Genomic DNA, 25,387 nt, shown 5'->3' with positions numbered 1-25,387 from the left:
GTCATTTCATGTCAACATTAAGACTTTAAGTGCAGTTGAAGATAATTGCTGATGCAGGCTAAAAATAGGTCAAATTTTTTTCTGAGGAAAATAATGAAAAAACAATTTTGCTGAAGTTGATACTTCCCTTAAAAATTTGTGACTTAAATAAAGCCATGATTCCTGACAGGGAAAAGCCTTTCAAAAACATCCCTGATGGCTTAACAGTAACAGCCTCCACTTCTGGAAGTGATGATTTTGATCAGGTTACACACTACCTCTCAAGCTGGGAGAGATTCCAGTTCATTAGTCCTTCTAGGCTTATAATTAGCTTTTTCTGAATGCTGAGAATGCCCTTTAAAACACAAATCTAGCCTTTCCTGAATGCTGAGAATTCCCTTTAGAACACAAAACTAGATTCCCTTTGCTTGCTCCAGTCCTTGTCAATAGGCTGTTCTCCTTGTGTTTGCTGCATTAATGAACAAACAAGTTTGCTTTGTGATTGTGTTGGTGCCAGTGGACTGAGACGAGGTATTTCCCCTCGTATTTCTGTTAGTTCCCTCCCTGTCAATGTTTAAACAAGCTTACACCTGTGTTCCAGGTGCGAGCTTAACTCCAGCCCTGCAAAGCTGGCTCTTGGGAGCGTGGTTCATTACTTTGCCAAAATAGTCCTGTTACAGCAAGGTCTGAGGAGACGGAGACAGGCAGGAAACAGTCAGGCTTGGTGGATACCCTGGAAATGATTACCCTTCTCTGTAAACATTCAGCACTGCCATATCCAGAGAACTTCTGCCTCTCAAGCAGTTAATGGGCCTTAGAGCATTCAAAAATAGCCATCACTGTGCCAGGGCAGCTGTGAAATGATTACCCAACCATATCTTGTGACCTTTAGTTTTTTTTCTAAAAAGTTACAAGGACACCTAAGAAGTGATATGGGAATGCAAGCTTGCCTCCTTCAAGTTGGAAATGTATGGAAGTTTTCAGTAAGAATTCTTTCAGAAGCTGTCAAACGCCAACACAGATGAACTAAGTGACATTCACTTCAGAGGGAATCTCCATCAGATTCATACAGTCAGACTTGAGCATTTCCATTTAAAATCCACTTATTATCAACACTGTCTAAGAATAAAACAGCATGGTTTAGTCTTTAATTTGTATAAATATTTGCTGTGCAAAAAAAAAAGTCAACAATTGGTGGTAGACAGGCACAAATAACCATTGAATGTGTTCTCTGCACTTACACAAGTCTGGCTGAGTCATAACTCATTAATATGTCATTGGTAGCACCAAGGATCTATATAAGCACCCTAGTAATGATACACTACTTCTGGAAATCCATTTTGATTATGGTCTACTGGGTTGTTCATGGATATGAAATTCTGATGAAAAGTATGTATGAAGAAAGCTTGGGTAGTAGAAGAATGAGATGCAGTTTCCATGGAACACCTTAGGCTAGTCTGTCAGTAGGACAGTCAGGGAGGTTGAACAAACTGTTTGAAGGAAGGTGACTGGCCATTGGCTAAGTACCTTTTCTGCTGTCAGTGCTCTGTCTCATTGCACAGGGAGAATCTGTCTTCAGAGCCAGAGGATGCACAGCGTGCAGTATTTGTGTTGCTCATGTAAAGAATTGGTGGTTTTGGTATTTTGGGGATTTTTTTTTGGTTGGTTGGTTTTTTTACCTGATTTTCACAAGAAATCAACAGTGAGTTCTTCAGGCCTTCTAAGGTCAAAAGTGAAGGATGATGCTTTGGAATGCAGTTATGACAGGGCACTACAGGGACTTCTGGAAAGTTCTGGATAGGCAGGCAGATTAGTCAAATTGCCCTGGTATTGTCCTAATCGTGACCTTGTATTGTCCTCGTCCTTGTCCTTGACCTGTAGACTGCTGGGAACTGTGCTATGTGAGGCTCACTCAGGACTCAGGGAGGTTTCCTACTCGCTTTAATGAACAGTGAATCAGGACCTGAGTGTTACACCTAAAGCTTTACGTGGTGCTCATACTCCATAAAATTCTTCGTGTACCTAAGATCTGTACTATATCATGTACTACATGGTAGTAACTACTGTGATTACATAACAGACATTAATAAAATGGGCAATTAGTAAATTCCTTAAACATTGTGATATAACCAGAACTGTGTCATGGGCATGTCCAGTGTATGTGAACAGTCTGCAGATGCTGGCAGCTTGAGAACAATTGATGATGTCTCAACAATGGTGGGCAAAGGGGAAACGGGAAACTGTTTGAATGCAGGTTTAATTTCAGGGTCTAGCAGACCAAATACTACTAGGTCCTGTCAGGCCCAGTGTGAATAGGAGCAGCAGAGCAGTGCCTGTAGGCCTGACCTGGTTAAATACATATACCTCTCTGGTGTGGACAGCTGCTTAGCCTGTCAGTTTAGTGCAAGTTTTGTAATGCAGGAAGGAATTTGCAGGCCCACCCAGTACCCTTGAAATCTATACATGTTCCCAAACAGTTCTTCCTCTCTAGCTCCTACGTGCAAAATTGAGCATAAACCATGTGATCAGTGGAGTGCAGCCTCCGTGCAGAAAGCTGGCACCCATCCCAGACGGGCAAGGTGCTGAAGCAAGGAGAGTCCTCTGAAGTAAGCTGATGAAGCAGGGAGTGTCCAGGCCTGTGGCTTTTGATATTCCCTCTTTTGAAAGGTTTACATGGACTGTCAGAGATGCCCTACTTCTAATGCATAGATGAAAACTGCCTTCAGATGTTCTCTTTAGTAGGACTGTCTTTCCTCCTCCTCTTCCTCCTGTTGAACTGTTTGGATCTGGTGCCCAGTGGGTTTGTGGATTGCACAGTGGGTTAAGAAAGACTAATAAATTGGCAGATTTGGCTCAAAAATTTTTCTATTGCATCCTTAAAAAATACAGTGATGAATTTATGATGCTTGTTAACTCTGGTTATAGCCCAAGGGAAATCTAGCACTAAGGGCAAAACCATGCCAGTTCTATGTGTCTGGTTTTACAGAAGTCTCATAATTACTTGATATGACAAGTAGCATCTACCAGGTTCAAGCCCTGGGCATTCACTGGTCAAGTGCTGGATCAGAACATCTTCCCTCACCTCCTCTTTGATGTATGTGAGCCATCTCTTGGCTGCTTAGGAGAGACAGTGGGTTTGTTCTGAAACAAACTGCAGCTTAGTTTGTTATCAAGCTGCAACACAACAACCTACAGAAGAAACTACCAGAGCCCCGTAAAGCAACTTATCTATGACTTTACAGGCTGGGAACTTCCCTTTCTTGGCAGAACTGAAACTTCTTGGGTAATTTATAAAAAAAAAACAACTCAGAAGGGTGTGTCTATATTGCCTCTTCAACCTGAAATCTCTTTGTTGTACCCATTTTGATGCACACTAGAAAGCAACATCATTTGAGAATTGTTTAGTTTCCACAGTACTTTGTTCTTTGAAGAGTGCCCATGACCTCAAGAGAAAAAAAGTCTGCCCCATGTGAATCAGAATGGGATTTCTGTGATTGTGGTAGGTTCTTGAAAATATAATTTGATCCATTTTAATCACTTTAGCACTTGTTCTTGCAGTTTATCATCATGAACTGTGGAAATAGAAGATTAGCCTCATTACAGCTGTATCACTTAATCACAGGCAAAGGACATGTTTTCTCCTTGCAGAGGCTGCTCCCCTAAATGTACTCTTTAGGTAATTCATCTCTCATCATATGCTCCAATTTGCTTTCCATGTTACTGCTCACTTGATGGGTTGGGAAACGATCAATGCCAGATGCACATTCCTTTCAGGCGGTAAATGCTCCTGCAGCAGTTAAGTTATGTGCACCAGCTTCTTGTTTCATTAAAATCACATATGGTTTCCATTTGCCCCTAATTGGTCTCACATCAGCTCTACCATATTCTTTGAGTGGAAAGCTTAGACCTGTGGCTCCTTTGAACAATTCCAAAGAACTGTGGGAAACCAGAGCCTTGTCTCAGCCTGGCTTCCCCTGGTCCTCTATGTACTGAACTAAATCTTATTCTATTGCACCAATTGTATGTAGAGAAAAGGAAATGGAAAAGGTGTTTTGAGAGTATTGCTCTGAGTCATATACTTGTTATCCGCTGTTGTAAGCTGGCTTTGGAAGAGCTTTTGTGTGTTGGTTTTGACAACCATCTTTCCAACACTGCTAACCTTGGCTGAAAGCATTTCTGCCTTTGGCAGTTGTCACAGGCACAGAATGAGGCAAAAGGCACTCTGCTGAAAACACTCCTTGGACAATGCACTCTGCTGAAAACACTCTTTGTAGAGAGATGTGAGATGCCTCTGCTGTGCTCTGTATGTGAGACACTCCCTTCCCCTCCCTCCACTTGTATCATTTTTCCTTCCTTTTCTCTGATTCTTGCCTACTGCCTTTTGCCTTTAGCCTGAATTCAGCTTCCAGTGATGAGTTAAAAAATATAGGTGGAAAGTAAAAAAAAGCCTGCCAAAAGGGAGACAGAAAAATGTCTAGTTGGCAGGAATGACATTGTTTTCTCCTTTTATTTTACCAGAGTGTTCTCAATGCTGTAGGTACGCTTATTACATAGTCTGCAATATCTCTGCTTAGATCTATAGCAAACCTAGAATGTTTTGTTGATGCAAGCTGTGAGACTTACCCACCAATGCATGTAACTCCAGTAACTCAACTCTACACCTGACCTAGCTAATCTCTTATGTCTACCTGGCTTCACTGAGTTTAGTAGCTGGTAACAACAGACAATGTGTTTTTCCTTCTTTTCTTCCTTTAGCTTCTCTGTGTTTTTCATGAAGTATTTCCTGAAGCTAGTTTTTACATGTACTAACATCTACATATGGATCTAAGAGATTCTACTTGGACTTTTTAAATGAATATAAATGCATTTTAGATCCCTCCATTCTTCCTTCTCCATTCAGTCTTCCCTCTGTATTCCCAACAGTGTGTATGATGGGAAAGCAGGGGAAGTAACATCAGGAGTTAAATGCAGGGGAAGTGCTGGGCAGTTGAAGAGTCTTTGACCAAGTTGCATATAGGAACCTGAAAGAAATGTCCAGAAGAGAATTTGCAGGTTCTCATTTAACAGAGATCTCTTGTTTCTCTCCGATTCTTATGTATTTCAAAGAGTGCTTGGACTTCCATAGGATCACATGCACCATGTAGGGAGGGAGAAAAATGCTTGATACTGCTGGCATCACAAAGATTGTATCCAGTTAATAAGCTACAGGTGAAAGGACAAGCACTAACCAAGCCCGGTTGTTTTATGCAACCTTGTTTCTTTAATTTATGGTCTTGTTGGGAGGATTAACTTTCTCCCAAGTAAAGCCCTTCTAGAGAAGTTTATACTTTTTGAGGTGATGGAAGGTCTGACACAATCAAAATCTTGTATGAAAAAGTTGTATCACTCCTTATTTTGCAATGTTAGAAATTGAGCAGCCCAGCATGTTGTGCAAACAGAATCTCAGTGGCAAGGAAATCTGCAGGGATGGGAAATGTGGTTAATATTTAGCAAGTGTAATTATGATCAGTTGTTTTATATGAAGGTTAGGCCTGGGCAAACCCATTTAATTGCCTTCCACTTTTCTTTGGGGTGGCCTTCAAACAGACTTGCCATGTCACAGACAGGGGAAGTTTTTTGGATCTGTAAAACAAAGGCCAAAAGTAAATGTCATAATTCTGGTTAGAACAGGGGAAGGAAAGTTATGTGTGTCTTGCTGTCCTGTTTTTATTTAGACTTTCATTGTTAGTTACCAACACGCTTGCTGATGTAAACGCATGTCCTTTACAATGTGATATTTATGTGGCAACTGACTGGCAGAGGCGAGTGGTGTTGAAAAGGTGCTCTTTCTCTGTTAGTGTTCCTGAGAGCACTTTGAAAAGACGAGAAGTCAAGATTTGGAGTGCCAGTAATGGGACCTAGTTTGTTGGTCAGGGTATGAGAGGAAGGCAACCAGCAGTGAACCTCTTCTTTTTTTGCTTCCTTGATGTTCTTTGGTGATGCTGTGTACTAGCACAGCTGAATTTGACTTCTTCAAAAACAAAGCAAAAAGGGTTTGTTTTGTCTTTTTTGACCTTGGATGAAGGTCATGATGGAATGAGGCAAAAGAAAACTTCTCCGTGGTATTTTTTGAAGCCTTCAAATTCAACCCTCTGATTTATAAAAGAATTCTGTTTTGGTCATGGGGGAGGAGGCGACTTTCAGTAGTAACAGATCATCAAACTGGCTGGAGGCTTCTGGTTTTTCCTCTCTTCATAAATCCCCTGCTGTAATCAGTGTTTCCCTCTCCTCTCTGCTTTCCTGTGGAAGTGGAGTAATAGGTGAAGGGCTGCTATCTATTCCCCCTCCTAAAGCAGGCACCAGGTACTTGCTGCTCACAGAAGCCTGCAGCCACCAGGCAATTTAATAGAGCCTCCCAAAAGTCTGCATACAGTTGGGCCACACTTACAGTTCAAAGGACACAATCCACCTTCAGTTATGGTCCTCTGGTTTTAGGGCAACCAAGAGTGTTGATAGCAAATGGCAACAGATCAGCCAGGGGAGTGTGAAAAGGAATGCATCTTGTGAGAGTGAGCAAAGGAGACAGCAATTCCATCTTAGCAGCACCATCAGCACCAGTACTAGAAAATCTGTATGTAAAAGCATCCTGCCTTGACCACATTAGGGGACACCCCCATAAATGACACTCAGTAGTGTGCTGAGTATACTCAGGAGTCTAAAGCATACCAGCTGCCTTAGCCCTGTGTGATGTGAGCCCTCCAGCATGTACCAGCACAGAAAGGAGTTCTTGTGAGGCAGATCAAATGAGAGAGCTGCTAGTAAAGCTGGTAAAAAGGTCTCAGTAAATTGCTCTTGTAAGTGAATGCGTGTATAGTCTTTGGATTAATAAAATGGCTACCATCCTCCTTGGCATATCACGTGTCTGGTGTTAAAGCAGTGTTTTTAACTGTTGGTGTAGTCAGTGGCCTCAGGACAGAAGGAGCTTTTCTTCAGCCTCCCAGTCACGTTGCTGCTCCCTATATATTTTATTTAACCACTATGTCAGAGAATGGCCTGGGAGAATAACTTGTCCCATGTGTCTCCATTAGTAAACAACGAATCCTCCACATCCTTCACTCACTTAAATGCAATGAGCATGCATTTCAGCCAAAGCTCTCACTTAAAATTACTCATATTGCACACCAATAAAATAAATCCTTGAAACAATAATGAGAAGTGTAGCAGTTGTTACCCTCCTGAGCCGTTCATGGTAAGTGGTCACAAGGGAAATGGGTTTGGAGCAAATCCTGGTCTCTGAAGGGTGTGCCTCCATTTAAAATGCTGTTTATGGATGACAACCAGCCCACTTGCATGAAAGCATCTGGTTCTCATGGTGCAGTTGAGCAAGCAGCTGGGATTAGTGGTTTTAGCCTGGGTCTGTACCACTGCCCTCTGATCAGGGGAAGGTAAGATTTGTGACAGGGTCACCATCTAGTGGCTGGTCCCGATAAAGGACACGGGCTGAATTGAACCAGGACATTTGACATTGCTTATCAGTTGGGAAAAAGAGCTGCCGCACATGAAGTAGTTAAAGTGTGCCTGGATGGAATTATTTGGTAGCTACAAGGCTTTTCACCGTGTTGTTTCCTCAGCTTGACAAATGCATGTTTTAATCTCTGTTTTTCTGCTCTTTGACTCGTGCAAAGAATGCCTTCTGCCATCTCAGATGTAAAGTCAATGTCCTCTTCTGCTTCATGCCTTGCCTTTAGGCCTATTCTCCCTTAAATCCTTGAGAAAATGGCCACAGAGTAAGTGATAAGGTAAAGAGTACTCGAGTTAGATATGTATGCATATGGGCAAATGAAAGGTCTCTTCTTCTTGTTCCCATTCTGATTTGTTTGCCTTTATAGGACCTCATACAGTGGCATTTGGAAAAGATGTAGGTGATTTTTGCCTGTGTTTATGAGTGTTCTTGCACCTGCAGGCAGTTTGTACCACACTAGAGATGCCAGGGAAACAAAACCAGGAGCTGCTGGCACTGTACTAGTCCTGGCAAGTCTGAGCCATCTCTGTTTTCCTAACTACCAAGCTAGTTTACATTAAAAAAATGCAAACAAAAACCACAAAAAAGCCAGGGAAAAGAGATAAATACACTAATAATTTGTGATACATTCTTAGATGTATTTCTTGAATACTCAAACACAGCAGGTTATTATTTTAATTATTTTTTTTAAGAGTACAAACTAAAAGCCTGGTTTCCTTCCTTTCATGAGGGGATGTTTCCTCCCTCAATTTTTTAATCATGTCAAATGTTGAGAAGCAATACATATGTTTTCTCTTCTTTGTATCATGGCATGGCTGCCATGCTTATCTTACCAAGATTTATATCCTTGTCTAATTTAGTTTTTCATAAATAATTGCAAATCACTCATGAGACCTTGCCAACTGCTCCAGTCCCACAAAGTGACCTGTCCTGAAACCCCAAAGTACTGAGAAACATTCATCTTGGAGTATTTTCATAGGCAGTGCTTCAAAGGAATTGCGGTTTAAAAATATGCAGCTATTTTGGTGACCACTTGTGTGGGATAAAGTTTCCCATCAGTAATAGCAGAACTGTAATAGAGCTTCAAGGAGAAGGGAGGAGCTCAGGAGAGCAGTCACAGCACCTTTTGCCTCATTCTGCTCAAGAAGTAGGAGTCTGCAGCAGTAAAGAGTTGACTTCATTAACTTAACATGAACTGAATTTGCAACAGAAATGATGTAAATTTCAGATAATTCACAGAGGGTGAAAAGTTCCTCTGGCAAGTAGGCATGGCCCCTGCTCAGTCAGGAGCAATGTTCTTTATTTTCTGGCCAGGTGGGAAGAGTGGCCCAGCCATATAACTGGGGAACGGTGACTTGAAGGAGCAAAGATAGGGACTGGGAAACATGTGGCTGCAAGTGTCCAGCGTGGAGCTCTGCTCTGAGCAGGGTGTACAAGTGGCTCTCATGTGTGGAGCCTTAGGGGGTTGAAGCTACATGTGCAAGAGCAGTTGTGAGCAGTTCTGTCCATCCAGCATTTCTCTCCAGTGGTTCAGAGGCATCTTATCCTCAAGGATGCGAATTTAACCTCACAAATTACAGGTGATAGACTTAACTTGGAATGTCCTCTGCTACTTGGCTAACAGCTTGTTTTTTCCTTTAATATGGGAAAAATTGTGCATGGTGGGTTCTTTTTTTCATTTCTAGCTCTTCAGTAAAGAACTTAACTAGAAATGTTACCATTGGAGTGATAAAGGCAACTTCTCTGAAAAACAGAGGGCTTGACCCTCTTACAAAAGGCTTGAAGGGATAGCTCACACTAAGGTTTGTCATGGCTTTTCTAGGTGAATTTGCTAGGATGATTGTTCTCCAACTTTATTAGGGAACAATAATAGCAAAATGCAGACATTTCTACTTGTTTGCAAGGGTATTATTAATTGAAATCAGAATGCTCTTATGTCCTAATAGAGATATGTATTTTTAATATTTGGTGAAACTGTTAATTAGTCCATAAATCAAAGCTTGTGTCTGAAGTGGCTGTGGGTACCTTAACTAGAAGTCAAAGGGCTGACAAGCTTGGAGTGAAATACATGAAGAAAATGGTTTTTTAGATATTTTGTCAGCAACTGAGAATGTGCTTGTGATCTTATATGCTAACTGTATTCTGGTTTGGAAACCTTAACATTTTGTAGCACTGACTTTTAGTACATTTCTTATAATTGTCAATAAGATATAAGATTTTTTTTGTTCATGTTAGATGTGTACCAGTTTTTTCAATTTCAGTGTATCAGCAGATGAAGATAAGATTTTTGACACTCTCTGCTATAGACTCCAGTGTTAGTAAGCTGTCTTGGAATTCACAAAGCCTTAAGTAATTATGTTCTTCCTCACTCACCCTTGGACAGTCTGGTTTCTGTAGCTTTGCTGGTGGTTGTGGTGGTTGGGGGCAGCAAGTGGAGGAAGCTAGTTCTTTAAAGATATTTGCAGCCTCAAGCATACAGTTCAATATAGCTACTAAAGTTTGAAGATGAGAGTAAATTGAAGTTGGAACAACTTGTTAAATAGAAGAATCAATAAAATTGCTTTTACTGCCATTGGGAAATAGAAGTTAAAAAAAATGATGTTTTACACTCAGTGAATGAAGGTTTTGTTGGTTCTTTGAATCAAAGCCAAGACTGTCTTACCTAGTTTAAAATTTCTTTGACAAGTCTGGCTGAAGCACAGGATATAAATCAGAGCAGAGTGGATTTGTCTTCATTTCACACCACCCTTGTGGAACAAGGTCCAGGAACTAGTGTGTAAAACCAGACCTATCTGTTCCTTTAAATCTGTTCTTCTAATTATTCCAAAAGTTGGGGCAAGCTTTTTGCCTCCTTAGTTGGACCTAGGTAGTGAAAAAAACCCTTAGTCTTCTCTTTTCCCCATTCCTTCCAGTGGGCTTCTACAGATTTGAAACCTAAATAAGTGAAGATGCAGCAAGATGTTTGTTTAATGTCCTTTATATTCAGCAAAACGTATCCCAGAACTTTGTTGCTGCTGTTAGATAGTGCTGTAATGCAAATAACTCACTGTGTTTTCCTGCTTCCACCTCTTTGGCTCATTTCTATGCCTCCCTGCATTTTTTCTTGTTTTCTGTGATAGATTAAAATGCATAATGCCTGCCTGTCCCTGAGCTTTGCTCCTCTGCTGAGATGAGCAGGTGGTTGAAGAACTTTTTCAAAGAGGATCGATAGAAGAGTTTTTAAAATTTTCTTTTGTGTGTGTGTGGAATGCCCCAAAAATGGATGAGCAAAAGAACCCTTCATTAAGCACTGACTGTAAACTTCCCACTAGATAAAAAAAAAAATATCCTTATCTATGGCATCTCAAAATCTTTATCTGTGGTGTGTTGGGCTCAGTTGACATTGCTGTGGTGCACCTGTGGTACACTGGCAGTACCTGTGCCACAGAGCACACACTGCCCCTTGTTATCCACAAGGAAATGCAGTGCAGCGTGCATAAGATCTGAGGGGTCAGCTTTAGTTTGATTTCCAGGTGACTTCTACCTAGCCTGGCAGCTTTCACTGGGCACTTGATGGTTGCTGAATAATCCGGTTTGCACAGTAGCTGTTTGTTCAAGGGAGCATTTGTTAGTTTTGTGGCACCTCAGAGGTGGCAGTTGTAGTGAAATCCCAGATATGTGATATTCCAGTGCCCTGTACTGAGTTGTTTATTGGGAAACAGAAGCTGCATTGGGCACACAAAGAACAATGTAAAAGTACTATCCTATTGAACATCATCCTGTATGTTGAGAGTTAAGGCACTACAAACTTTGCTTGGTGCAAAGATTTTAATCTGTCTTGGTCCCACCTACAGTCTGCTCTGCAGATTTCAGTGAGACTTAACCACAAATAATGCTTGTTCTTATTCTTCATACAGAACTGGATGTCTTCTAAATAAATACCTACTTTGCCATCTCATTTTACATACTTTTACTGTGTGTGAGACTTAGAATAAATTGAGAGGAAGGTTGACCTGGACTTTTGTTTATTTTACAGGATAACTTATGTAAACAGTTTTTTTGTGATTTTTTTTTTTTTTAAGTGGAAGGTATAGCAAAAATGTTGTGTAAAGTTGTCTATAATTTGCTGTATTTTTCTCTCCCTTATGACAGTGATCCGAGCTAAAGTGGTGGGGAAGAAGCTCATGAAAGATGGACCCTTTGGAACAATGCGATACACGGTCAAGCAGATGAAGGTATGTTTGCAGACATTTCCCATGGGCTAGTAGATATGGCAAGGAATCTAATTAACACATAATAACAAACACTTTGCATACTTAACAGCACTTTTACTTTTTGTACTGGCCATACAGAATGGAAGGAAACCAGCAGTTGGTAGAAACTTGCCTGAAGAGGGGAAAGGAGCAGGAAGAGATCATTCCTGACATACAGTGCTGAATACCTGAATTCTCCCATTATTTCAAGATTTCTGGTATTAAAAGATGCCAGATGGTCTTCTCTAGATACTGAAGAAGTGTTTTGTGTCCAAAATGCACAGTCTCAAACTGGAAAGGCCAGCTTTTCCATGAAGCACATTCATTAAATCCAAGAAGGAAATTATGGTAGGGGGTCTGCCAGCCTTGGGAGAGTGCTCGTTTCTCTTCTTTCCTTGTTTTCTTTGTGACCACTTTTTAGGATTATGGCATTTTTTCCATGTACAAAACAAATGAAAATCATATAGTGAAGTCTTTATATAAAGCTAAACGGAGCATTGTAGCTTTTAAATATTGTCGGCTTAGAGCTGTGAAGTATTGATTCAGAGATGAAAAGAGGTACAACTACACAAGTTGCTTGATTTCTTTAGTTTCTTTCTTCAGTGCTCTAATTCTTTGCTGCACAAACTGCACTCAACCTGCTGCTTTGGACTTGGGTTTCTTTCTTAAACTGCCCCCTTGTTATGTAATGCTAAAAATCAGCCTTAGATTGTTTTTCTTGGCAATGCCATTCCAGTCATAAGACTGGTTTATGTCTTTAGGAAAAAAAAAAAAAAAGAAAGGGAATGGAAAAGCTTGGCAGAGACTGCAGAAATCTGAAACATATTAGACAAAGTAAAGGTTCAGAAAAAAACAGTCGCTTGCCTTGTAACAGTAACTCTCTTTATAAGGCAGTTTATAGCTAAGCACGAAAGCTGGGAGGAGGAGACGCAAAGCCTGTTTCATAAGCTGTCGCAAAACCATGCAAGTAGCCAAATCTGGTCCTAGCATGGCTCTTCCACAAGAGTGGAATGCCTGCACTTTGAATAAGAGGGCATGAGGTGCTGGGCTTGTTGACTTCCTTAACCTTAAAAATTTCTCTGCAAGATTCCTAAGGAAATATATATTTGTAAAAAAAAGAACAAAAAACCCAACAACTGGTTGTGTTGGCAATAATGAGATAATGCTGACACTTTTTTTTTTTTTTTTTTTATGGCTGTTGTTGGCCTCATGAAGCTTGCGGCACTCTGTGCCTTCTCCAGTTTTCTCACTCTCCAGCTCAGCAAGTGTACCCTGCTTCACAAAACTACTCAGTGTCCACATGCTGCAGTGGCTTCATCAGCTTCTCTTTCTGATTTCATCCTGGTCTGTCCAGTACCACTACTTTTCCTCCTTCTCAGTGCCAAGAGTTTGGTGCTTCCTGTCTAACATACAACCATGAACAGTGATCTAGAATGATGGTAGTCCCTTGAAAGGAATTACTACCCTATTTACCACTCAGCACACCGCCCCTCTTCTAACTAAGACACCTGAGCCTGTCCTGGCTGTTTTCACTGGGTTATTCTGCAGCATGGGGCCTTTCTGTCGGAGCATTTCCAGAGTGTTTTTTAGGAAGTTATGTCCAACAAAAGCAGAGGGATTTTAAAGAGGAAATCGTGTGTTGGTCAAACTGCGCTTGTGTCTGCTGCTTAGATAGTGGGCTGGTGGGATGTTGCACTGGACATTTAACTGTGACCTTTGGCAGGAAGGAACCTGAGGCAAAGTGCTCAGTAGGACTGGAATGTCCGGAGGACAAAGTTCTTCATAAACAAACAAACTAACTGTCTTCTTTGGAAACCCTGCTGTCTTTCTGCTGGGCTTAGAGACTTCAGTATAAAGAGGGATTTAGATCCATACGGTGGGGGAGTTCAGAGTGACACAGCAAATTTTTCCCTTGTTTGCTCCAATGAAAGCTAACTGTCCTCCTGCTGAAAAGAGAACCAGGGAGGCCTATGGCTCTGCACAGCTTCATGGGAACAGCTCTGAAGATAAAACTAACATGTCAGTCTGCATAAACCCTTCTGCACCTGCAGGTGAAAAATAAACAAGCCATTGAGTCTATCATTGTGTGCTGAATTGTCTGTGGAAAGCATTGAAAGCCTTAAAGGGCAACAAACCATCTCCATAGTCCTTTCATGGGCTCCTTGGAGTTTGTGGGTTAGATTATTGATCTCACTAACATTCCTGAACTCATTGCTGCATTTCACAACTAAACCAGCTTGAGGCCTGGACTGGAGCACAAGGTCAGCCCACTGGGACAGAAGAGTGCTGAGCTTTGTAGAGTTCAGGTTTGTTGTCTGAAGAGGCCTTGTGCTTTTCCAAGCAACCTCTGCCTCTCCTCACTGCTTTCTCAAATAATGTAAGAATACTATGAGATCACGTGTCATAAATATGCACAGGACTGATCTAACCCCTACGTGTTCTGTGATCTTGCAGTGCATTCTGAGAATGGCCCAAGCCTATTTCAGGAAACTGCAAAGGAAACAAGGAGATAAGATATTTCTCCTCCATGGGCACAAACAGTCCTGGTTGACCATGGCAGCACCCTGCACAGGCTGCCAGAAGCAAGGAGACTTTCCTTGGTTTGTTGCTTATCTGTAAAATGAGTCTATGGGGTGAAATGTGATAGTCCCAAGAGGAAAGAAGTGGGGTAGGATTAATTTAGTTTAATTTTAGACAGAGTAAAATGAGGTGCTGAATCTTTCCTGCTCTCTTGATTGTCAATGGGTAGAGAGAGGAACCACTGAAATGTAATTCAGCCCACAGGTTGTAGGCAGCTATTTTAGGATGGGCTGAGTTGTTCTGGAGGTGTCTGTTCTTGGCATTTGACTAGAGAGGATGCCTAATTCCTGTGAATTGCCTATATTTTAGGTAGCTGAAGGTTAGGCAAGGTGTGACTCTCTGCTCTTGGTATCTAGTGCAGCCTCACATGGGAGGGATAGAGGGAGGAACATCATGAACAGTTTTGCAGGATGAAGTTTTTTAAGCAGCAGGAACCACCACAGGATTGTCCTGTGCATCTCTGAGGCAGTATGGGGGCTACTAAAGGGAATGCTGATACAGATGGAAATAGAGCAGCACTAGCAGACATCACCACGTCATGCTTGCTAATACTTTATTCCCTATTATTATGCTTCCAAAAATACACATTTGTGGGGACAGGAGAACTCTGAGGGTAGCAGTTAGGAGAGAGGCTAGCTTTATGGGTGGGTTTCTTCTGACTGGTCTAACAGCACTTCCAAGACATTTTGTGTATCCAAAAATAATGCTCAAGGTATTGTTTTATTGAACAGTGGGCATCTATAGAGGATTCCCCCTTGCCAAGCTTTCTTTTTCCTTCTGTGAGAACCAAGGTCCTACTGGTGAATTTTGTTCAGTCATCAGAGGGTGTGGGAGGCCCTGTCTGCCCCAGCATGGGCTCAATCAGCATGGCAGTAGCTCCCATCGATGTGGATCACTGAGGGCTGAGCTGAAGTGCTTTTTGGGAGGCTGAGCATGCTTTCTTTAGCAGTCCTGACAGTGGTGGCCCTGATGGTAATGTGAACAGGAAATTAGGTCCAGGAGCTGAAAAACAAGCCCCAGTTCAGCATCACTGGCTACTTCCTAGGCAGTTATGTTGGGTTTGATATCTTAGAAAATGTGAAAAGTGATGACTAACAGTTCTATAGGAAGGACCTGAACAGCTTCCCAGGGGAATGATTAGGGTAGCTTATAGCCCTGTGGGCAGGAGGAAGAAAGGGCCCCAAGTGTGCCTGCCCACATGCAGACCTTATTACAGAGATGCTTAATTAGCCCAACATGACTGGGAGCTCTGCACTGTGAGTGACAGATCCCTTGCACTGCCACGCACAGTGTGCAGCTCTCTGCAGTGTTGATAATGCACTGCCTGGAGGGACTGGGCAGCCCTAGCTGTTATCTTAGCTGGTTTTATCTGCTTAGATACCTGAGATATCTGAGTGTCTTGGTGTGACACCCACTAGAAAGGGGTCTGGACACATGACCTTTATTCTATGTGCCTTTCCTCACAGTGCCCTTGGGAAGCAAGAAACAAAAGTGTGCTGAGGGCTACTGACTCATCCAAGGACAGATAGGATTCTTGTGCCAGAATCTAGATCTCCAGCTCTGTTGACTGGATTGGAAAATCTGAGTAGGTCATCCGATACCAAGAAAATTGCAGGAATAAAGCAGAGATTAGGTAAAGTTCACTTCTTCCATCTCCATTGAAAGACTTTGCCACTTATGGATGCAGTGTCATATTTCAAGCATGATCTATGAGTTTTTGTTGGTACAGTAGGATTAATTTTAAAAAAGTACTTTGCTTGCATATTAGCTGGGTATAGAAGAAAGGCTGGAAAATGCAAACTCTTTAGTGTGCCTTTTACTGTACCCAGCAGTGCTGTTATTGAGCTGTGGCACTGTTACAAGATCATACTGATTAGGGGAATCTAAGGAGAAAAAAAACTTACCCGGCTGACATTCCATAGATGCTCCAAAGAAAATTTGGCCTCTCAGCATAGCAGAATTAGTAGTAATTTTTATGGTTTTATATTGAGTATTTGGGCCTAGCATAAAGTCTCTTAAATTAACAGATATTCTTCCAGAAAGAAAAAGATTTGTTGTTTTTAAAGGCAGTAGAGAAATGGTGAAATACCCTGGGGTAATAGGAGACTTAAAGGAATAGAATGCAGCCTGGAGAAGAATACTACAGCTTAGGTGACACAGCAGCAGGGATCCATAGCTCTGGGATTGTTTGGGATTTTTTGATCCTCTTTTGCCTGCATAATTAATATTTACTACTAAACTGAATGTGCTGTCTATCAGTAAGGATGAGAGAGAAAAGGATAGGCTGGATAGGCTGGGCAATGCCAGGAAACTGGTTCTCTCTGACTTGTATTATTTCTTCTTTTACTTCTAAATATTGGGCCTTCGTGGAGTTGGCAGGGAAAAAAGAGTGACTGAATGCTTTGAAAAGACAAAAAAAATAAATATTAAATTCTCAGGAAAATAATCCTCTGTGTTTCAAAAATAGGATATGTTTGATGGGTCCAATGTACACATGTAGTGGTTGTTTCATTGCTATGCAAAGACTTCATTATGCTGCTAACAGGTGGGCATGTGTTTCTCTAAATTGCAGCAATAAGGCCAGGTCACATGGGGACATGTGCTAATTTCTGACTGAATCCAACTGCCAGTGTATCTGTGGGCTCATGTTTCGATTAAACTGAGCTGGAAGAAAGATTATGAAGACGGAGGAGGAGTGCAGATGAATTATGTATACATGATATTTTCTTTACGGCACCCATCAGTATGGGACTAATTTTAGAAGATGGTGTAGAACTCAATGTCTGCATTCACTGAGTTAGAGAAACAGTAAGTCCTTGCTGAGGTCAGCAGGAGTTGCGTGTGCTGTGCGTTTGAGAAGGAGGTATCTGGCTTGATGACTTAGAGCAAGCGCCAAAGGTTTGAAATTCTTACAGGAGCAACACTGGAAAATAGGGTAATTGTTTAAAATAAAAACCCCTTAGTTTGGAAGAAATTGTTTAAAGCACATAGAGGAGAAAGATTCCAAGCTTGAACTAATTTTATTTCTCCCTAATTCTGACCTTTATAAGGGGGAAAATTATGTTCAGGATGTTGGCAGAGCCTGCAGCATTGGCACTTTGTTCAGTCGGTGCCACTGGAACTAATATGAATGGGAAAAACTGGTCCCTGTGCTGAATTGCAGTGGCTTATTAGCAGGTGGTTTTTCTGCTTTATCAGCAGATCAAGTAGGGAGACTTCCATGAGTCCAGCCAGTGTCATTATTCCTTCACTCTTGTAAAAAGCAGAAAATTTAATTGCTTACCACCACAAACTAGGAATGTAGATTGTAAAGAACCTTAAGTGAAATTTGTCCTCCTAAGATGACTTTTTATTCTTTCTCTAGATGTACAGGGGCTTCCAGATAATGCCACATGTTCAGTACATCTACACAGAAGCCTCTGAGAGTCTTTGTGGAGTCAAGCTGGAGGTCAACAAGTACCAATATCTGATTACAGGTAACGGACCTTGTACTTCTCCATGAGTTAAACGTCTTCTGTTTTATACACACACCTGCTGAGGATACAGGCAGTGGTGTAGACAGCTCTGTACACAATTTCCTAAGTATTAAGATGGCCAGCAGTTTTCTGGTGTTCAGTACTCTACTCTGAGTGACTCTGAGAGTCACTTCACTCTCTAGATGTCCCTCTCTTTCCTAAAGTGTATCTTATACACAGAGATGCTGTGACCAGTATGTTTTATGACGGTTCATGGCTCTCAATTTATACCTGAGCTGGCATGTCTGTCACAGGGAACTGGGTGTTACTGGGCTGTGTCATAAATGGAAGGTCATTTTTGGAATCAGCTGGAGAATGAGCTGGGAGGATGCAGGGGGATGGATATGTGGCAGTTGCCAAGTCTTGTTTCTAGGGAAGGTGTCAGTTCATTTGCTCTGTTGTTAAGAGGAGCTGGAGAGCATTACTAACCTGCGTGTTGCTGGTGGTGCTCTCAGCTGGCACAACACTTCTGACTTTCAGAAGTGCTGTTATCTCACTGGCCAGAGATGCCTGAACCAGTTAATAAAAAGAAAGCATTTGCTGAGCAGTGGCTGAAGCCAAACATATTGAGAGCATTAGCAATGTCAGGAAATGAGAGAAGTGCTTGAGCTGAGAAGTGCTAACTTGTGACCATGTGTCTGTTTTCAAGGCCGGGTGTATGAGGGGAAGGTTTACACTGGCCTGTGCAACTGGTATGAGAAATGGGACCGGCTGACTCTGTCCCAGCGCAAAGGACTGAACCACCGTTATCACCTGGGCTGTAGCTGCAAGGTAGGTGTGTCTCTAAGGTGGTATTCAGACATTCAAGCCCAAGAACTCTGTTTCTCCTGGCTGGTAATAGTCAATGATGCTGGAGAACAGCCAGGAAGAGAAATGGAGGACAACAATTTTTACAGAGAAGAAGTAAAGTTCATTTTTAGTGTTGAGACCAGAGAAGAGAAGAACAAATAAAAATGCAGAGTCTATGCCTTTAATACCCTGTTGGAGTTAATTGGGGTTGGGGAAGACTTTCAGAATCTATGCAGAATCATTTGCAGGTGAATGAAATCAGGTACCAAAGGCTTGGCAAGATTTGTCCAGCTTTTTTCCTGTGTAAACATTTTGAGTACTTAAAACCTCACAGCCTGGCACTGGAACTAAGACTTTTGCACATGGCGTCAGGCCTGCAAAAACATAGACATAAGCTCAACTTTTCTGCACCTGAAAAGCCCTTTTGATGACAGAATTAGCTGTGTGTGTGGAGCTAAGCACATGCTTACGTGCTTACAGAACTGAGGCTGAATTTTGGATTAGTAAGCAAGGTTTTAGGCTGTGGAATTTTGAATCACTTGTCTCTGTTAAAAAGACATATTATATAATGTTGTTTTTACATGTAGCCTTACCTGATTTCTCTTTCCAATTGCAGATTAGGCCCTGCTACTATTTGCCCTGCTTTGCCACCTCCAAGAATGAGTGCATTTGGACAGACATGCTCTCCAACTTCGGCCACTCGGGATATCAAGCAAAGCACTACGCCTGCATCCAGAGGGTGGAAGGCTACTGCAGTTGGTATAGAGGATGGGCACCTCCAGACAAAACGATAATCAATGCCACAGATCCCTGAGCAGCTTTCCCTTTCCTTATCTCCCCTCTCCCTTACTTGTGGCTGATCTTCCTTTGGACACTAACTCTTACCAGATCGTGATGATGACAATGAAATTAGTGCCTATTTTCATGCAAATTCTAGCACTTCGAACACTTAAAAAAAGGAAAAGAAAGAAAAAGGTCTGTGCTACCTTACTGAATTTGTAATCACCTTTTCCATTTTTTGATACCACTCATTTTGATCAGACAACATTTGGGAACTTACTTTTGCACACCAGAGGGAAAAATGGGAGGGAAAAAAAAGGAAAAAAAAAAAAAGATGGAGCTCTTGCTCTCTTACATGTATCATTAGCTGTAGCAATATAATCTCTATTTTTTTAGGAAAACAAAAATCTAAAAACTATGCCAATTAGGCACTGTATTCTTCTATGCGCTGGCTTCCCATCACCCCTCCTCATGCACTAAGTGCTGAAAATACATAGAAAAATCTGTTTTAAGGGAAACAGATTTCATTAATCAGATTAATCAGTCAAATGAAGCAAAATGAAAAGAAACCCAGCCTAAACTATGGACAAAATGACATCCAAAAGAAATCCTCCTCTCTAGGAGAGATTGGCAATGTGATTGACTCCAGCAGTGGGAGACTTTACCTGGTGTGTCTGACCACATCATCTGGTAAAAGCATTATTGCCTGACTGTCCTTGCTAATTCAGTCACAGTGTAAATGCATCAGCACATTTGAGGTTCTGGCTTTACCCAGAAAAAAAGAGAGTGTTTTGTATTCTTCTTGTTGTTGTTTCAAAAACAAAAACCCCATCCCCTATTTTCAGGGAGGTAAATGCAACTACAGCAGAGCATAAGAAGTGTTGTCCCATCCTGTTTTGAGCAGCATTGGCCCCTGCAATTTTTGCAGCTTAGCTTCAACAGCAAAACCAGCTTGTGAACACCTTAAACCAAACAGATGCAAAAATAACAACTGTAAATCAGTAATGAGCAAGAGGGAAAGGGGAGACTTGCTAGAACTCATATTATTGAAAAAAAAGTATTGCCAAAATAGTGTTTTGCTGAACTAAGATGTATATACACATAATGACATAAGCTATTTTTGACAGGATGTGGAATTTTCTTGGTGTTATAAACAAAAGAATGGTTTGATTGTATTTTAAAGACAGAAATATTGACATTCCGAGTTGGTGAGTCGCTTTTAAGATATTGAAGCTCCAGTGTATCTGCAGTAGTGGCTACAGTCATTGTTTCCTCTGTAACTCCTTGCACCATGGTTCCTCCCCTGCAGCTACAATAGCTGCATTTGTTTATATGGTGAAAGGAAGTGTGTGTGTGGGCTAGGCAAGGAAAAGTGGTCTTCTAATAAGTGTTGTCTGGGATCATAAAATTTTCAGCTGCCCGGAGGATTCCTTCTGTGTCAAGTGCTGTGTTTCCCTCTAGGCACTGTTAAACATAGCCCTGTGCATGTGCTCAAACCATGTTCTGCAGTCATGTGGGAGGAGAAGCCTTACTGTCTTGTGCTTTGCTGTTGACTGGAGAAGTTTTTTTCATTCTATTTTTTTTTTATTATTAAGAAAACTATAATATAATTTTTCTTATCAAATAAAAGTATTTTAAGTTTTAATGATGGTGAAGAAGGGGTGCTGACAAAATGGGTGACTTAAGTTTTGGATGGGGAGGGCTTGGGCAGGGAGAAGATTGTGCTTAACTTCATTTTTGTATTATTATGATTATTTATCTTAAGTTTCCATATATCTTCCGTTCATTCCACTTAGAAAGCAGAGCTGCCATGAGCAGGAAAAAGTTGTTGCAGTGATTCCAGCTTGGGGCAATACAACATTTTACCGTCAGTGACCTCAATTACTGGAGAGTTGTTTAGAACCACTTTGCCAAATGGAAAAGAATGGGTGTCTGAGAAGGGCCCTGTTGTTTTTTTAAGTTCCTTGTGTGCTACCAGAGCTCTGCCAGATGTACATCCTCTGAAATGTCCCATTTGCTGGATGACTTTTTGCAGTAAAAATTTCATTTTTAGCATGAACTTTAAAGGGCATTTTCACAGAACTGCTGTAAGAAGAGCCTAGGTCTGCTGCATATATTTTTTTCCCAGCAGCTCTGAGTGGCAATGCAGCACAAAACACATTGAAAGTTTATTGGATTTTCCTGTGATTTAGATTTGGAACACTCTCAGAAGTCCTCTTCCCTGTGGCTACTCCTAAATAATGGGCTGGAGATGAGAGGGAGAGTAGGGTGCTTCATGACACCTATCACAGGATCAGGTGGTGGTGGTGGTGGTTCAGAAAATTGTTCCTTTTGGCAATATATGGTTTTGGGCTTTGGGCCCAGTGGAACAATCTCTGTTCAAATCTTGCATGGCTGACAAAATCTTGTGAGGGTCACTGAGGGCAGAATGGAGCTGCCCTCAGCGTTTGCATTGTTTGGAGTTGGCATTGCGGGATGTGGCCCTCCTCAAGCTCTAGGTGACTTGGCAAAGCCGGTGTCTCTTTGAGCTGCAGCCACTTCTCAGAGCTTTGGAAGGCTAAACAAAAATGCCCCTCAATGCAGTAAAGTGTTGATTTGAATTTTCATTAAACTGCAGCTCTGCATATTTTACCTGCCACTGATTCATTTAGCTAGCTGAGACATCACAGTATTGCACTCAAATTATTGTGAAAATATTTGCGTTCTAATACTATGAGGACTTGTGTCCCTACGTAGGATATAATGTAGCTATGTGCTTTGTAAACAACAAAACAGTAGATGCGTTACCAGAAAATGAAGCATATTTCCACTTTGTTTTGCAGACGGTAAAATGTTTCTGAGATGAAGACAGCTAGATTGGCAGGGGCAGAGGTTTGGTGGCAAATCTTTGCCCTTGCTGTGTAAAGAAACAGTTCTTAAGGCTTTTCAAAATGTGAAGCCGAAAGGAGGGGGAAGAATCTAGTGAAAATACATTTCTTTTGGGAAGCTTCTTTATTTTGTTTCTGTGGATGCTATCAGGGACATGCATTTCTTGGGCTTGCGCTTGCATTAAGGAGCTGCCTGAAGGCACTCCTTAAGTGGAAGCCATTCCATGGATTGAACAGGCTCTAAATTGGACTCAAAGACTTCTTCCTTTCTGTCAGCCCTCCTTTCTTCTGCCTTGCTAAGTCACTTCTGCCTGCTAATGGAGATGTTCAGGATTACACACACACTCCCTACCACCATGCTTTAGACACACAAACATTATTAAAAATACTTTTTAAAGTGCATAGCTAATTTCTAGACAGAAGCTCTTCAGTTTCTTATGTGTATTTTCTCCCTTACTTGCTGTAGAGTGTTTTCCCCTTTAAAATGACAAAAATAGATATTGAAGGTTCAGGAAAGGTTAGATTCTCTTTGCCTTTTCCAAAATGGGGGCAGTGGGGTTAGAGAGTAGGAGGAGATCTGTGCATGGAGTTCCTTAAGTAAAGTCCTCTTGTGGGAGGCTTCTACCTCCCTTGTATGGGGAAAAAAAAAAAAAAAAGCCATTTTTAAGTCCCAATTTCCCATGTTTTGAAGAGTTACATGGCCCTTTAGGTAGGACTATTCCAAAAAAGGAATCTATCATTGTATCCCATTCATACTTGTCAGAGTGAAATGCTACCTCACAGTGATGGGAAACATACTGTTGTGTTTTTACAGTAAAGATTGTTGGAAATAAAGGCCTCCATGAGAACAAGTTTCCATCGTTGAAGATGTCTCTGAAAATACTGGTCGCTTATAACGTGCTTTATTACTTAGGAGGACAGAATTTAATTTAGGGAACTGCAAAAAGTTTTGGTCTTTTTTTAGAGTAAGTAACTTCTGGGGCTATCAGTCTTGAGAAAAAAACAGAAAACCCACTAAACATTTGCTGCTGTTTTGCTTGTACTGGCTTCTCCTTCTCTCTGACACTGTCCTTCCTTCATAGAGCCACTGTGCTGTTCCTGATAGTCATGGAAACTTGGGGAGAGAACCAAACCCATGTGAAAAATCTTGTCCAGAAGGAATGTATTTGTTGCTAAATTTTCTAGCACTGTTTACAGATTTCCTCCATGTTATTTATAAATTTTATATTCAGTGAATGTATATTGTCTTTTAAGGTAATGTTGCATAATGTTCACTTTTTATAGTGTCCTTTTATTCCAAACAGTAAAGTGGTTTTATTTCTATCACAGACATTCTGTCTCTGCTTCACTTGTATTAGTTTTTGTCAACTTCAAATGTACACAAATGGATTTGCAACTGGATTTATTAATTTCCTTCCCCTTCCTGATACCCTTTTATTGGTCCCAAAGGAGATATTCCACCTCTGGCAAATCTTGCACTTTGGCAAAGATCCCTTCAGGATTCCCCCCCTCTTTTTAAAAGGTTGTTCTCTCTAAGAATTGTTACTGTGGTCATAAGCCCAGGAGAGGCAAAAAACCCATTTGGAAGTTAATGACTCCCAGTTGTTAATTGGCCATAGGAGGTCAGTACAGAGCAAGGCTGTAGCACCAGTAGGTCCTTGGAAGAACACTTACCAGATTGCTCTTATTTCCAGAAAACTGATCATTATGGGGGGGTCTGAAAGGTGCATGCCCATGAAAAAGTGAAGAGAAGTTCATCTTTTCTGCTGTGAAATGTCAGAATCTTGTGTCCTCTCTTTAGGCTTACTATTTAAGGCTGATTTAGAGTGCCCTATTCTCGTGAGAAAGAAGTTTCAGAAAAAGCATTTTCAGATAAATTAAAATGCTCACAAAAAATGGACCTACTGTTAGAAACTTCCTACATCTCATTTTTTACTCTTGGAAAATCTAGTCTCTACAGAGATGAAAGAATGAAAGAGATCTTTGAATCTGTTCTCTGTTTAATCCAAAGATTTAGAAAGTAGACTATTGAAAATTTTGGATATAGAAGGATGAGGGTCTCCTATGTGAGAACTTAAGTGCTTAAAGTATGTGTCACGTTGCAGAGAGCACTCATTATAAACACTTCCAGGAGGTCATCCATCAAAGGAACACTGTGAGTTTTATGAGTGCTCACTGGTACAGCTTGGAAATACCTCCCGGAGAGTGAAGAGAAAGAGTGGTAAAAGGGGATCAGTAGATTCCTATCTGTCAAATGGAGAAGCTGATGCACAGTGGACAAGCAGCTTCCACAAGTTCTTGGTGATGACTGTAATGCAGCATGCTTGGTGTAGGCACTTTACCTCTCAGACTCCCACAATCCAGGATTCTGTGATGATGCTCCAAGAAAAGATATTTATAAGTTGTGAAGATTCATTCTGTGAGGCAGACCACCCCTGTCACCCGGGAAGGGCTGACCTGAACTTGCCCAAGTGGATTGTTCCTTCTGTAAATTGTTGGGAAGTGACTGATTTAAACCAGATTACTCAGGCTTGCATGTCAGCAGTAGTGTTTGTGTTAATATGAGATTACCTCCAGTTTAAAAGGCTTCCTGAACCCTTTTGGAAGTAAATAATAGCATCTCCAAGTAGGTGATTAGTTATGAAGATGGAAAATAAGTGAAAATAAGATCAGTGCTAAACCCGTCTACTTTGCTGGTACCAAATACATCTACATATAAGGAACCAAGAATCAGATAGCCAGACAAGAAAATTGTGCTAAAAGTGCTAACTTATTTGCAATGATTACCTTTATCAAGTCTTCCAAAAATACTGTTCCTGAAATGGTGGTCCAAGTCACAACTGTCCCGAAGCATTATTTATGTCACAAAACCTTCTTCATAAATCATTAGTAATTAAATGCAACAGGTGTGTGACTACTTAATCTTATAGATGTGAAAAACACTGTCACATTGTTTAAGGACAACCCATTTCTTTATGTCTTAAATGATAATACCACTTCATGACTGTACTTACCTCCACGATGTGCCTGTGAAGCATGGAGGTGCCATAGTCTACACAGCACAGGTAGAGAGAGCATTGGAACAGAGAGGTGAAGGACTGGCATTCCAAAATATTTGAGTACCTAGCAGGCAGCAGTGGGATT

General features: G+C 41.2%; 2 protein-coding genes across 2 annotated transcripts in view; one reads left to right on the top strand and one right to left on the bottom strand.

The window, feature by feature from the left end:
* Positions 1–23,566, top strand: part of TIMP3 (TIMP metallopeptidase inhibitor 3) — a 37,606-nt gene extending 14,040 nt beyond the window's left edge. Inside the window, exons 2-5 of the mRNA XM_041416913.1 lie at positions 11,612–11,694; positions 17,657–17,768; positions 18,457–18,578; positions 19,213–23,566. Of these exons, the coding sequence (XP_041272847.1) occupies positions 11,612–11,694; positions 17,657–17,768; positions 18,457–18,578; positions 19,213–19,410 (515 nt within the window). The 3' untranslated portion in view covers positions 19,411–23,566. The remainder of the gene's footprint in view (positions 1–11,611; positions 11,695–17,656; positions 17,769–18,456; positions 18,579–19,212) is intronic.
* The window catches only part of SYN3 (synapsin III), a 189,981-nt gene that overhangs the window by 104,403 nt on the left and 60,191 nt on the right, over positions 1–25,387 (bottom strand). The gene's annotated exons all lie outside the window — the stretch shown is intronic.

Source organism: Onychostruthus taczanowskii, unplaced genomic scaffold, assembly GCF_017590055.1.
Source record: "Onychostruthus taczanowskii isolate IOZ18803 unplaced genomic scaffold, ASM1759005v1 scaffold53, whole genome shotgun sequence".
NCBI lineage: Eukaryota > Metazoa > Chordata > Aves > Passeriformes > Passeridae > Onychostruthus > Onychostruthus taczanowskii.
Note: the sequence above shows the minus strand (reverse complement) of the source record. Positions and strands in the feature narration are given on the sequence as shown.